Raw genomic sequence first — 15,863 nt, forward strand, 5'->3', positions numbered from 1 at the left:
AAATGTGTGTGTGTGTATATATATATATATATATATATATGGGCAGCTGGCTCTTTGAGCTAAATATATATATATATATATATATATATATATATATATATATATATATATATATATATATATATATATATATAAACAGTATCAGTGACCACATTAAAATCTGCTATTGCACATACTGATTATAGATATACTGTTCATACAAAAAAGAAATGCTCTCGGAAATTGGTGAAATTGAGACACCTTATTCTTTTTTTTTTTAACATGTAAGATGCCATTAGAAGCTCAATTCCTAAGTCATAGTTGAAATAACACGTTGAAATTCCAACGATCATTATTTTAAATATGGAGTAGAACATTAAACTGATAAGACTTTTAAAGAATTTCGAACAAAAGCTTTTCTGATCATTTTTATTTTTTGACTTGTGTTTCAAAGAAGCATAACTCCAGGTAGGAATGCAGGAATTAAATCGTTAACTCCATTTCACCCATCAATGATTTCTGGTCAGGTAAACGTTTAGACAAGTCGCAAACTTGGTAATCAGTAATCAGAAAGTAAATATGTCAACACAACTCAGGATTGTGTTGTTAAGCAACTATCTGTAGCCAATATTATGTCTACAAATACTTTGTTGTTGTTGTTGCAACTGTTTTTAAGGGCCCAAGTCTTAAAAACAAACAAACAAAAGCAATGTTTGTGTTATCAATATTTATTTGTTCATGGGTGTTGGCAATACTTTTTGAGCTATTTACCACTACCCTCTGCTGGTTCAAACTGGAACTGCATCAATTATGTGATTTATTAAAACATCACTTGATATACCGCTACGTGATACACCTGTTACACATTATGGTTACATTGCATAACTTGCTTTTTTATTAAGCATAATAGGATTATATGATTAAAATAGTCCCCTTAGGTCAGGCATTATACTGGTAAAAGAAAATATTTATAAAATAAATTCATTAAAAACAAAAACTAAAAAAAACAAAACACCTGCAAGATTAATGGCGAGGGTGTGGCTTCCTTCTTAATAAAGTGTCTGGATCTTTTTATCATAAGAACTCAAAGGCAGCCCATGAAGAGGAGGCTCTCTACTGGCTTGTTCCAGCTTGTTCATTTTGCCCACGCTGTACATTTCATCCTGAGTTGAATGCTGCCAGTGCTGAGACAGCAGCCTTCATGTCAGCATGGAGGACCCAGGCATTCCAGTGCAGAGACACAATGGACACAAATGAGAGCGTATAGATCTGTTTCAGGCTATTTGCACAGGATGGACCTACAGATATTTCACAGAAGTCCCTCTGGTTGAAAAGTAAAGCATCCCATAGGAAGATAATATTGCAACATACTATAGTTCTACCAAAAGGAATACTACATGACAGGGGTATTCAAACTTTTATCCCCAGCATTACAGTTTTCTAGACTGGATGGCCATGAGCAGCAACTTCCAAAAATAATCTAAAAATAGATCCCCTATCAAAGTGTAGAACTATTCGAATATCATTTTTACAAGCAGAGGTAAAACTGAAGATTGGCAGCTGGCAGGTGGAAAACCATGTATAGTATGTTGCATTTCTGTAAAATCTATATATACAATATAAGGGCTAGGGATGGGTCAGGCCAAACAGGGGTTCCCTAACTAGAATATTAGGTCTGAGATGCTCACTTACTGGGGTTGGAAATGATTGAGCAGTTTAGGTTACCCAGACGAAGGGACTATTTTAAAAGGCTTGCTAGTGTCTTCAAGAAAAGCTCCAGACTTATAGCACCTGGTGAAACTTGATGTGTGAGCATTACTGCCCCTATACCCCACATATCTGCCATCCCTTACACAGTATGTCATAAATATATTTTATACCAATGCAACATAAATGGTTTTCTACATGGCAGTTACCATGTTTGTGCTCTTACCGCTGAGCTACTCAAATCACTGTGTACAATTCCCTAGGCTGGGGCTCTGCCTGGTTTAGGAAGTAATCCTGCCTTTGTTTGCTGAGCACTGCGGTAAGCAGCGTCTCATGTACAGTAAACAGTTAATTAATTCCAGCTGAGGCAGGCAGCATGACTGAATGTCCAGCGAGTTGAAACATCAAAAAAGTTCCCTGCCTTCTCAAAGCACAGTCTGTAGATGTCAGGAAACTGGTATGAAGATGACGAATGATGGATTTTGAATGGAAGATCAACCCATTTTTACAGGTAACTGTATACACCACACTCCTTGAAGCACAGAGCGGTCAATATTTGTCAGTAAGAGCTATCCTCTGGACAGCCCTGATCTCTCTCTCTTGTGACTTATTTCCATTTGATGGATCTACATGTAATGAGAAATGAGAACTGATGGTCTCAGTCTAGTTACTCGGATAGTGGATATTAGGATTAATAAGCCGCATTGGTGTGGATGGTAGTAAGACAGGTCTACCCTTTCATTCTCTCCATTCTGGCAGTTATCTTGTGGGTACTAAATAGTTTTTTATTTTATTTTTTTAAAATAATTTAGTAGTTGCCAATTATTTTTTTATTATTTTCTCCCCAATTTGAAATGGCCAATTATTTTTAGGCTCAGCTCACCGCTACCACCCGTGCTGACTTGGGAGGGCGAAGATGAAAACACGCTGTCCTCCGAAGCATGTACCGTCAGCCAACCGCTTTTTTTCACACTGCGGACTCACCATGAAGCCACCCAAGAGCTACAGCGTCGGAGGACAACGCAGCTCTCGGGCAGCTTACAGGCAAGCCCGCAGGCGCCCGGCCAGACTACAGGGGTCGCTGGTGTGCAGTGCGGCGCGCGGCCAATTGAGCACTGCCCCCTGGAAACTCCCGTCCTCGGTCGGCAAAGGAATAGCCTGGACTCTAACTCGTGACGTCTAGACTATAGGGCACATCCTGCACTCCATGTGGAGCGCCTTTACTGGATGCGCCACTCTGGGGCCCCCATGGGTACTAAATAGTTTAAATGTGGATTGGCCCAATGTTACTATCATCATGCATCTAACAAACACTTTAGCAGACAGACATTGGCATATTAAACAGGTAATAAATGAAATATTACGAACATGTGTTATAAAGTACATCTTTACTCAGCTTTTTGGCCTGTCTAGCAGTCTGTAAACCAATCAATATTCAACTTTAAGCTCAGATGCGCTTTGTGGATGTTTTTAAAACCCTACAGCAACTATTGATGAAGACAATCAGTCCCTCGCCATATTGCCCTTAATCATAAACCATTCCTGTAGCTTGGGGCAGGGCCTCTGCAAAGGGTTGAAGGTGTTTTTTCTCTGTTTTTGAAGCTACCATGAGAACAGACCTTGCCAGGAAGTTTGAATATCCAATTCATTTGAAGAAACATCACATTCAAGTTCGCTCTGACTGGTTGACAGGTTTGCAGTAATATGTTCAGCTTGTTGTTGACACAGCTAGTGTCATTTTATTATATCAAACACTTTGCTCATTCATAGTCCTAAGACAGAGAAAAACAACACCAAACATCTATTTTTTTAAAGGAGAAAATGACATGTTAATAGACCCTTTAAAGGTTTACCATGGTTAATTGACCAGTTTTCCCAGGATTTTTTCCATGGTTATACCATGCACTTATCATGGTTTGCTCACTTTAATATGCTTTAGCATACCTCTTTGGGCTTTATAATGCTTACCTATGCTTTACCATGCTTTTACTATGCTTTATTGTAGTTTTACTTTGGTAAATAGAAGCTTTGAATTATAAATATGTTCTTTGTTTAGTAGATCAGTAGCAAGTTGTTTCTCCTTTCATAAAAATGAACAGTTGTTTTTTTCTTCCAAAAGAAGAGATAACGACTGGAGTGCACAGTATGCCCTCCCAAGCAGAAAAATATTCTGTAGAAGCAAAGCATGTACAACAGATATAAAAAATGAAATCCCCAAATCTGAGCCCTACAGCCCTAATCACGTTCATAAAAGCCATAAGCAGGTCCATGCTCAGTACTTTGATCAATATTAAAAACATGAACATGTATACACTCAGGGCTGGTTGTCAGGTGCTGTAAAGCAAAAAAAAAAAAAAAAAGAAACTATAAAAACAAACAACAAAATAAAAAAACAGTAAAAACATATAATGACACAGATCTGTGAGAACCTTAAGGCTGTTGCTTGCAGAACAGTTCAGTTAGATGCATGAGGCCTTGTTGATGAGAGCAGTCTATGAACAACTGATGAAATGACATCCGACTGAGCTAGCTTACCAGCAACAGTTAAGTTTAGACCTACAGTGTTATTTATTTCTTTAAATTTACATAACGTGATGTGCAAGGTTACTCTTGCAGCTCAATATGCATAAAGCAGAGGTTAGAGGTCAAGTTCCCACTGCTGAAGAAGTCAGAGTACATTAAGTTTAGCTCATTAAGGCCAGATTAGCATAGTTCTAGTTTGTTCTGGTTGAGTATTATCAGAGAAACAATTATACAAACAGGTTTGTTCCTTCTTTAAAGTGCTTGACAGGTTTTTGTTTCAAGATGAACCTAATTTAGAAATCCCAATCAGCTGGTTTGCCAGATCCTGGTTCACAATAACCCTGGACTACATTAGCCAAAGTAACATTAGGTAGTCTAGCAAAGCAAATAAAATACAGCAATTGCTGTTTTGAAAATGTTTCACAGTTGCACTGTTCTGTCTTTGCTGAAAGCTTTTGTTTGATCAAAAAATTGGCGTCCCTTCCATTTTATGACAACAGAACACAGTTGGCGTCCCTTCCCTGGTATGATAACAGAACCTTGACAGAAGCTGAACAAAATTTGATTTGCTTTATTGACAGAGATTTGCTCCACATGTTACCAAGCTATGAAAATACCCCCCACCTCCCTTAAAAGAGCTTAATGATTTAGCCAAATTCACAAAACATCATCATCTGGGAACCAACGCAAGCGATGGAAAAATAAGACTGATATTCAGAAATGACGTAATTGAACCACACTTAAAACAAAACTCTTCATTTACTGTAGCAATACAGAAGGGTACTAAAACTTTAAAAGTACTGTAATAGCACTATAAATGAGTAATGTACTGCATTATTAGTTTAAAGTTGTACTGAATGTACTAGTAACTTACACTGACGGCTATACTGGTTTAAAATTGACACCCCTACTGCAGTTCATTAATAAATTGCATAATAAAGCTGATCAAGAGAAGTCAGGCACCTTAGCATGTTTATCCAAGTGCCTTTTAGCAAAATACCAATTAAAAATGCCATGTATTTGTGGTTACTTATGTTATATCAGAACTCCAACACAAGAACTCTCTTCCTAAAGGTGCACTGAAAACCTGTCCCTCCACCAGGGAATCAGAGAAAGCCTCAAACAACTCCCTGGAAGAACACCACAGTTAGAAAGAACAGATCCTGTCATCACAAAGGAAACACCACAGTTAGAAAACAGATCCTGTTGTCACTGAAATACAACAGTTTGAAGGTTTTGTTCATCAATACACAATTAACGGTAAAAAGCCAGGACCATGTGGTTGTATCTTTATCCTGCTTTGTATGTGTAATTAAAACCTACTTAAATGCATTCATAAAAAACTTTAAATTACTACACACCCCAAGCAAAATGGGGTACTACAATTAAAAATCTTTTAGCATTACCAAGAAGAAAACGTTCCATTATTCAGAGCTACACTTCTATTTAAAATTAGCATCTCCTATGTGATGTGTATTTCTACAGCATCAGGGGTAAAGTTGAGGTACCTGTAGGTCACATTTCTTCATTATAATGACCTGTCCGAATATCCCTGTGAACATCAGGGTGTCCCTGTGAATGACGTGCTTGCCTTTTAATGGACTAAACCTAAAACAAAAATTAATTTTTTAGAGCATCTGAAGTTCTTAGGAGTATCAGAATCTGGTAAAACTTTAGAGACGCCTGTCCATACAGATGTTTACCATGTATTTTTACATGTATCTGGAGACATCTGTTTTCCATTGTGACAAATAGCTATTGAGAGTATGACAATATTAGGGGTGTGCCGATACTCGGAATTGCCTTTCAGAGGTATTTATCTGCAGGTATTAAATAAATCAGTTTGTTAAGGTGTTGATTAAAAACCAGAACAAGCTGCCCATCCCTCACATCTGTGAATACTTAAAGGCAATTACGAGTACGGCTACAAGTATCTGCAAACCCCTACCCAGTGTACGCAATTACTCCTGCATGTAGCGAGCTACATCTGATGTGTCCAGCTTGAACAGTTTTACAAAATTTAAACTCTACCGAGAAATGATTTTACCTTTTAGTGTACATTTTCAAATGAAATTGTCTCCAGTCTTTTGCTAACTCTGTTTAAAAGATTGTAACAGTATATTATATCACGCAAGATAAAGCTAGTAACAGACAGCAAATCCCTCACCATAACTACAAAAGACACACAGATCAACTTCTACACACAACTCTTTGTACGCTGGTCTTTAGACTGTGTACTACGTTGTTGGTTACATCTCGGGTTACTGTCCTGTTCAAGGTTATGTGTACTTCAAATACTCCCACAGTTTATGTTCCAAATCACTGTTAATTGGTAACTTTCTCAGCTTTACTGGAGTATGCTTAAAATAAAAACAAAGATTTAGCTGTAATCTGATCAATACACAAACAAGCAGCCAGCAAAAATCACCTGCAGTACCAATGTTTCAGCTGGTTGACAGTGCACCTTTAAACAAGATTAAAAACCTCAACACAGAGTGAATACTATCTGTTAGAAGGTAACTACTACATTTAAATTAACCTATGAGCAAGTGGCAAACACATCCTCGTCTAGTTTCTGTCCGAGATGCCCTGAGCAAATTTGCATGATGTTTATTTAAAAAATGTCAAAATAATGACCTATCAGATGATTTGGTATTAAATTGATATACAACATTAACTTTTTAAAAAGTTCTGCAAAACCCTCTCTTTTTTGTTGTTGCTTTTTTGTGTTCTAGCTTTGAATAACGTTTTACTTTTCAACACTGGAGTGAATTTTTTTTTTGTACCAGATCATATTTTGGAATCCATCTTGCATTAAATCAAATCCAACGGCAGAACAACTGGACGAATCACAACATTGCAACGCCGCATTGCTGAGCTTGATCTAAGCAAAATTATTCTCACAATGAACCTGCTTAACTTAGGTTTAAACATACTTTCTTTTCTATATATTGTAACAGAATATAAACAGAATACTCCATGAAAGTTTGCAGAGTGCCGTGTTTTTTCGACTCGCGCGGATGGCTGTAAAATAGCCATCCCAACTACAGCAACCCATGAACATCCATGGAGGGTCCTCTATGTATACACACATTGTAAACATCCTACAAATTTGCTCAGAATGGTCTTCGGGGAACATACGGATTAGTCTTTTAAAGTGCTGCTAAACATTTGGGCCGACCAGTTATAGTAGACTTTAAGGTTCAGTTTCAGTAGAAATCTGCCAAATTGTTACTCTGATAATACATGTATACAACTAAAACTTTCAGGATTCCTGGAAAATGAAGCTTATCGATACCGTACTACTTGGAAGCATTACTGTTGTACATTTAAAGTAAAGGGTGTGTGGAATGCTCCCGATTCTCCTCCACCGAATCCCTGCAGAGGTGTGTTCGAATCAGTTGGTCTGGGAACAGCTTCACGGGATACTCTTCTCCACCACCTCTCCCCTTCCACTCGGCTCGGCTGCGTTACTGCTGGCTGACGCCCATCTGTTGGTGGTCCGCCTCTGGCTCCTCCTCCTCCATGTCAGCTTGGTAGTCCTCAAACGCATCGTCATCTACATCGGGAAGCCCGAGCAGCTGGAGAGAAAAAGAAACAGCAAGACACGCCTAAATTCACATTCACACAATGTTGACACAAACTGACAAGAACGAAACAGTAAAATAATGGTGTGTATGGATTGTGTCTTCAGGTGAGGCTACTGCACTAGGCAAACTAAGCCAAATGAGTCACCAGAAACATAATATTCTATTAATAACTGAGGCACTGACACAATTAACAATGCAGGCTTTGTCGATTGTGTAAATAAATGTCTCGACTCTTCTCGCAATAACTCCTTAGGCCTACACTAATGATTCCCAAGACTAGCCTACATTGAGCATTCCGTCTTCATGTTTTTTTAAGGTTCAAAAGCCAAAGCAAAACTAATATATTGCTATAGTAACTTTATAGCAGCCAAGAAACTAAAATGTTTTTTGTGCAGACTAGACTGCAGCTTGCCATTCTCATGCAACACAAGGCAACGTTCAGCAACGTTTTTCATACAACCGGATGATTTCCAGGAATGTTGTTGCCTGACATTAATTGTTTATCAAACAACATTAAAACAATTTTGTAGCAGTTTCTTAAAATAAATGGCATTCATTCAGCTAGCAGCTTCAACAGTAACCTGGAAGTTGCCTCATAATCCATAGCCTTCATTTTATTGCCTTAGAGCACTCACAGGTCTAAAGGATTTGAAGACCTTGTCCAGTATCTCGAGGAGGGTCTTCTTGCCGCAGGAGGAGATGTAGTCCTGAGCCAGCTGCAGAAACGGCAGGCAGTCCTCACTCTCGCTCCACACGTGCTTCAGGAGAGAAACATACAGTCACTTTGAGCAATAGGACCAGCCACCTGGCACACATGTGCATAAGGTGAACCTTCAGTAGATGTTATTAAATAATGAACTGATTAAAACCTGTAATTTAGGGTACAGGTGGATCAAAGCCCAGGAGGACTGGACTGGAATTGTGACCCACTGGAATGGAGTTTTAACATACCGCACAGTCCCATCCAGTGGCCAAAAAGTTGTAAGTATGATTTCTATGAATACAATATTTTTCATTTTGCATAGAACGCACGTCAAGATATTATAAAGGTGCTTGAAACTCACACTGGCCATACACTGAGTCCTGGGTTTCAGAGCTACCCGCAATTAATGGTTATTATTCTATGGTGCCAATTTGTTACATGGGATAAGTCATGCACATTAAGACTACTGGCAAACCCAAGACTTTTTGAATAATCAAAACTATGTATAGTAGGATTGAACCATCACCCCACAGAGGAATCCCAGCTCTGGTAGTCTCTGTTTTTAAAATCTCAACTGGAGACATTCTTGTTCTATTTAGCTTTGGAATCACTTGCTCAGAAGACAGATCATTTATGCTATTGTAGGAGCTGTAACATGCTTATTATGGCTGGTCACCAAGCCTGTACTTGGCACACTTGATCTTGTTTTCATAGCTATTCCATTACAGCAAGTCTGAAATGCATTTTAACAGAGTACTGCAAGTGCAATTACTTGACCTCCAAATGCGAGCACTCGAGTTCCAATTCCTTTGTTTCATCACATTATTTTTTACAACCGTCTAGTTGTAAGTTGTGGACAGGCTGGCTTGTGGGTGACTTCAGAACCAGGAAGTAATGGACACAGACAGACTGGATTTACGGGTGAAGCTGAGCACGTGGTTGCGCTCAGCATTTATTCACAGAAAATAAATGGATCACAGAAAATAAATGGTTGAACAGACAAAACACGGAACTTTGGGCCATAATAAATAGACAAACAAAACAAACAGACACTAACAAATAGACCATCCTGGTGCTTCCAGCACATCACAGCAATTGTTATTTTCTTTTACTTTTTATTTCTCCTCTCCAAACCCGTTCTCCACTCTGAACACCCAACCCCGAGTGAGTGAAACACTGCATTTTTTATGCAGCTGTACAGAGACTCGATTGCTAATCAATCATTCAATTTGGAATCTCGGTACATCTGCATGTGAACTAATTTGTGCACTTCCCATGCTTCCATACAAATACCCCTTTTACTGTGAAGTGATGTGCCATCCTCGTGTCTAAATGCAATTATACATTTTACATCACCTGTGCTACATAACCCACACTCCGTGAACCAATACACACACAACATAGAACACATAATACACACATGGGCGGGGCACATTGCCACATAAGTCCATTAACTATTTCTTTTTTTCTGATATATTGCGTTTTTCTTTTAAAGTAATTTATCAGAATACAAAAACATTATAAACGATATTGATACAAAATAAATATCATCCCATCCCGGTTAGGACTCTAATGGTCCTCCACTCTAACTCTCAGCTAGAAAGATATTATTCTGCATAAGATTTAAAAGGTACTGAGTATGACTGAGATCAGTGAGATGTGAATGTGTATGATGTGCATTTGCAATGCCCTGATCTGAACAGAAACACAACCCTGCCATACTGTAATATACACGGTGCTATAGCAGGTGTTTTCATTGGTGTGCACCCTCCCCCTCCCTGTGCATTATTGTTAATTTTATTGGTAAATTTTAAAAAAGATAGAATATTTGAGATGAAAGTACAGTCATTTCTGTCATTAATAGTATTTTTCTTTTTCCTCCAGAATATATTACACATCTGGAGAGTGTGGTAGAGCAACACTGAAGAGGGTTCATTATCCTCTCTACCTGACCAGCTGCCATATAGGCATACAGCACAAACTAAGTGCATATTTCTTTGGCACCTTTGTGTTTTATGCTACAGCATATAAACGTATGCCTGCTTTAGCTATTTATAGTACATCAATTGGATGTGATGTATAAATGTGTAGTATAAATATTGTACATACTCCTCTTATATCATTTTGCTTTGTAAGACAATCAAGCAGCCTATCAGGACCATCTCATGTATTGTCACATGTATACAGGGCTTAAATTCAGCCTGAGGCTGTTCTGTAGTGAAAGCAATACAAAATACAACTTTACCATAAATAATCTGTGTGTGTCTGTCCTTCCTTTCCCTGGCTGTTACTAGTGCTGTGTGTTCCCTGATTGAAATAAGTCACTACTATCGGCAGACCTGAAACAAGATATCGGTTTGGTTGCCTGAGAATGTACGAGCTTACCTAGTTTGAACCATTATAACGAATTGAAGTGCTAGACTGAATGGCCAGAGAAACGATTTTAGAACACTGGCAGCACTAGTTAAAGAAATTAAAACGTTTTTCATAATAGTCATTTGTGAATCTAAAACTGGGAATGTAAAGCTTGTCTTTTTATAGCAATGCAATTTACTTCACGTGTTGGGAATCGGAGGCCTTCTCTGTGGAAGTTGAGATTCACATATTTGAGGATTTGTGGCGGTTGGGCTCCGGGAAATATTCCATCAGAATGTAAGCCCTGGAGGTATAATATGTATATATAATACATGATAGTGCATGCCTTGGTGGTACCCTTATTCTCCTACACAACAAGACTTGAGGGTCAGATGTCTTACAGTTTTGCCATGATTCTCCCATGGTTATGCTATGCATTTACTATAGTTACCATGTTGTTGTTTTTTTTTTTAAATATACTTTATACTGTACCTCTCTGGGCTTTACCATGCTTATCTATTCTTCACCATGCTTTATTACACTTTGCTATGTTTTTACAATGGTAAAACTAAAAAAAAAGGGAATTTTGGTCTCCATAATAAAAAATGTAGAAGACCACATGACATACTGTAGGACCAGAACTCTTAACCAAGCAACAATATAAAGACTTGCATCTTCCCTGACACTCTGGTCCAATAAAGTGTGAAAAGGACTGGCATCCTCCCTCCAAATCTTTGCAATAATAACACTAAAACCTGTCCCCCATTTCAGAGATGCACTGTAAGGACACCCAGTTTATGCCTGATTACAGAACCACCAATGACTGCACGGAAGCCCTTTCATACAACGAGAATGGCTGATATTAAATCTTGGACCTAGGCTTGTGTTATTATATTCCTACAACTCTTACCGGTCTAACATGACGTAATTGGAATCGGTGCTTCTGATACATGTGAAATCTAGTATTAAAGAACCCTATGGAAGAAAAAAAAAAAAAAAAAAAAAAAAAAAAACACAGACTACCCGGTATACTAATAGTATACAATATTTCACTACCAGTCATACCTGCACACATACACACTTTTCAACATACAATTGAGTAAACACACACACACTCAAATTATTACCCTAAGAATGATGTCTGGCTGAAACATCACATTTTGAGTCAGATTCTAATGCGTGCATGCAAGGTCGTTACACTAGTCTGACAAAGCACAATTAGGTTATGATGACATAATTTATTTTATTGTAGCATACGATGCCGAACGCTCTTATCAAATAGATACGAGATGGATCTCATCGGATGTAACCGGACCCCATGCACCAACCAAAGCCACCCCATCCCTTCCCCCCACCTTCTTCCCAGATCGGTATTCACTTACAAAATTATCTGCACCATTATTCAGATCAGGGCACAACACGTAGAATGAAAGTCCGGGTTCTGCATAGAAATCCAGCCGTCTCTCGTCGCTCTCCTCTGCAGCAATCAGATCGAAGGGGGTACCGGTGCACCACTTCTCTCCAATATCAACTAGCTGCTTGAAATCCATCCTGTCAGTCTAAACTGGCTTAAAACTGTACTCTGTGTACACCTGGCTGAAGAGGATGAAGTCGGAGAAGTCGGAGCTAAGCAGCAGTGGTTTGACAATACAGCCAGTGATATAATGTGAAGACCCTTCTTGAGTTTATTTCACGTCGACAGCTGTTATTTATTTTAGCACCTCGTCCGCATGGTTGTTGTTTTGTATTATTATTATTATTATTATTATTATTATTATTATTATTATTATTATTATTATTATTATTATTATCAATAATACTAAGCTATTTTGCAGTGTTGTGAGTCGGCAGCTAATTGATACAAAATGAGACCTCCGTACGCCACTGCTTCTCCAGTAAGAAATACAGCTGATGTGGTGCGACTCATCACACGCACTGCACACTGATTTGGAACGTAACTCGTCCTCTAACGCGCTGACGAAGGCCAGCAATTGGCCAATCGAAACGCAAGGTTGTCTGGCAACCGCTAGCTTGAGGATGTGTTGTTGTGGTGGGATGTGCAAAGGCCTGAAAGAGTAAAGAAACTAAAGTAAACCAAAGATACTCCTCCTCCCGGACGAAATGGAGAGTTGTCAAATTTTGCAGATTTTCGGTGTTAAAAAAATGCATCAAACTTTTATAGTCAGTTTCATTTTTGACCACGGTCTCTAGAACAAAACGGCAACATTGGCAAATTGTGTCGCATGCGCATAAACATTGCTCGCAATTTTGTCAAGGCTATGACTATGCATAGAAAAAACGGGTAAGTTATTTATTTACTAATCTTAAATGATAAATATCGAGTGAATTCAAGTTTTAACCATCTGTTTCATTATTTGTTCAATTTCTATGTTTTTAACAATGTTTATTTAATTAAATGAATCACATTTTTTTGTTTATTATTTTAAATACGCAGTAATATTTGGGCTATATATGGCTGTTTTGATTTTTTTTTTAATGTATATGTTACAAGTTATACACAAAATATAAAATATCGTTATGTTGATTACGTTTATATTTACCTGACTGATGTAAGGATTCAAATATGCTAAAAAAAAAAAAAATAAATAATAATAATAATAATAATAATAATAATAATAATAAACAGTTTTCCTTTGCATATTTGAATCGTCTTTACATCAGTCAGGTACATAAAAACTTAATCACCACATTATGTGTAACGATGTTTTATGAGGACATCCACACTGATGGAAGATCGACGCTTTCGCCCCTCTGTGGAGGAGGACTGCAGCCACTGCCATAGACGGCTAGGTCCTATGAAATATCTTGCATTCCCTCAATCTCTGCAACTCGCCGCCCTTCGGTTCTCTTCGGAACACCTCTTTGCTTTCTTTCACTTCACCTAAATACAGATCGTTATCAACGTTTCAAAGCACAGTGGTATGAATCAAAATAGATTTAGTGAATTATCTTCATGTAAAGTAATTTGTTGTAGTTGAATTCTATTATCTATGACTTTGCATGTAAATGGTGTATTTCTGTGTGTTGCTGTACAGGTGTGTGTGTGTGCTGTCCTGTCTTCCCCGCCGTTTGTGTGTGTCACCCTGCGTGAGTCTGAGTGGAAGTTTGTTTCGTGTCTAGGCAGTGCTGGCCTGCTGCTTAGGGTGTCACGTGCACAGTGCAGCTGTATGAGAGAGGGGTCTGTGTTGCCTGCACTGTGATTTGTGTTCGGTTTCGCCAGTCAGCTGCTTGTGCGGGACCAGGGATCTGAGCGATTGGTCAGTGTATATGTAAATGTGCCATTGTGTGTGTGAACCAGTAGGGCTCGGGGAGCTTTGAACTACTACCTGTTTCTCTTATTTATTCTCGCTGTGGACCAGAAACGCCTCTGCTAGATGAAGGCCTTCTCAAGATTCTTCCACAAAAGCCTGTCTGCTGCGTCCCTCATCCACGTTGCTCCAGCGTGTTTCCTAATTTCATCTTGCCATCTTCCTGGCGGCCGCCTTCTTGGTTGCTTTATATCTCTTGGGATCCAGTCTAGTATCTCCTTGGTTCAGTGATGGTCTGTTCTTCTTGCTACATGTCTGGCCCACTGCCATTTCAGTTCTTTCGCTCTTATAATAACATTGCATACTTTTGTTTACACTCTTATTCATTCCTTCTTTTTCCTGTCTCTTGTGATTCCCAGCATGCATCTTTCCATACTCAGTTGAGTCGTTTGTAATTTTTGAGACATTTTTGTATTGAGGGTCCAGGTTTCACATCTGTAAGTTAGCACTGGCAGCAGGCGTTGGTCGAAGACTTTCCTCTTGATGCATAAGGGTAGTTTCCCTTTCAGAACCATGTATATATATATATATATATATATATATATATATATAATATTTTATGGTGTACACTATTTGGCACCCTCCAACTTTCAAGGGTTAACATTAAAGGAGAAACTAATTCAATTTCACAACACTGGGAGCAGGACCATCCAGTGCGGGGGAGCCAGGCGGCTTCAGTGACCTGCAGGGAGCTGTACAATGTCTCACCAGGATCCTGACCTGCAACCAGTCTTGTGTTGGCTGTAAGTGCACGAGCACCCGTCCTGGGACGAGATCGCCCCTCAGTCTGCAGCTACCGGGGCAGCAGTGTGGAGTAGTGGTTAAGGCTCTGGACTCTTGACCGGAGGGTTGTGGGTTCAATCCCAGGTGGGGGACACTGCTGCTGCTGTACCCTTGAGCAAGGTACTTTACCTAGATTGCTCCAGTAAAAACCCAACTGTATAAATTGGTAATTGTATGTAAAAAATAATGTGTAAAAAATAATGTGATATCTTGTAACAATTGTAAGTCGCCCTGGATAAGGGCGTCTGCTAAGAAAATAATAATAATAATAATAATAATAATAATAATAATAATAATAATAATAATACCAAGGGACTGGTCGCAGTGGAGCAGCCTAGCCATAAGAGACGGTGAACTACAGTGGCGGTGGCAACGGCCAGCAGACTGGGAGGGGAGGTCAGGTGGCAGGTGGTGGTACCAGGCTCCCTGAAAACAGCAGTGCTGCAAGCTAACCAAGGAACCCCTGGTTTGGGACACTTTCGGAAAGCTCGGACCCTGGCTGAACTGCTGTTTGGTTGGCCGCCAGACTACATTTGATGTCTCAAGTCCGGAATACGCCAGGCGCCTGCAGGACCGGCTTGACAATGCAGGCATCCGGCAGAAGCGGTATGATGGGGATGGCACTTTCTCGCCGGGGAATTAGTCTGGGTCTACAGCAGCCAACGTAAACAAGGCCGCTGCCCCAGGCTGGAACGTGCTGGCAGCCTTCTGATTGAACGGGACTCCTTCTGGTTATTACATTGTTGCAGGGTTGGTGATTATAAAAGAGCAGCCTACTTGCTAAATTGCTGTTTCGCCCTTTTATGACATTAAATTATTTATTTCTTTGTGCATGGGTACCGGTATAACATTAAATCCCAGTTACCTTCTTTTCTCCAAAAGTTACTCAAAAAC

At 39.2% G+C, this 15,863-nt stretch overlaps 1 protein-coding gene across 1 annotated transcript; it reads right to left on the reverse strand.

Moving 5' to 3' along the window:
* Window positions 1-420: 420 nt before the first annotated feature.
* Window positions 421-12,863, reverse strand: LOC117400467 (maturin-like). Its single transcript, XM_034000494.3, has 3 exons — window positions 12,240-12,863; window positions 8,435-8,557; window positions 421-7,790 (listed from the first exon to the last, which is right to left on the reverse strand). Exons 1-3 carry the CDS (start codon window positions 12,405-12,407, stop codon window positions 7,680-7,682), a joined length of 402 nt encoding a protein of 133 aa, XP_033856385.1. The 5' UTR covers window positions 12,408-12,863; the 3' UTR covers window positions 421-7,679.
* Between the last annotated feature and the right edge of the window lie 3,000 nt (window positions 12,864-15,863).

Source organism: Acipenser ruthenus, chromosome 4, assembly GCF_902713425.1.
Source record: "Acipenser ruthenus chromosome 4, fAciRut3.2 maternal haplotype, whole genome shotgun sequence".
NCBI lineage: Eukaryota > Metazoa > Chordata > Actinopteri > Acipenseriformes > Acipenseridae > Acipenser > Acipenser ruthenus.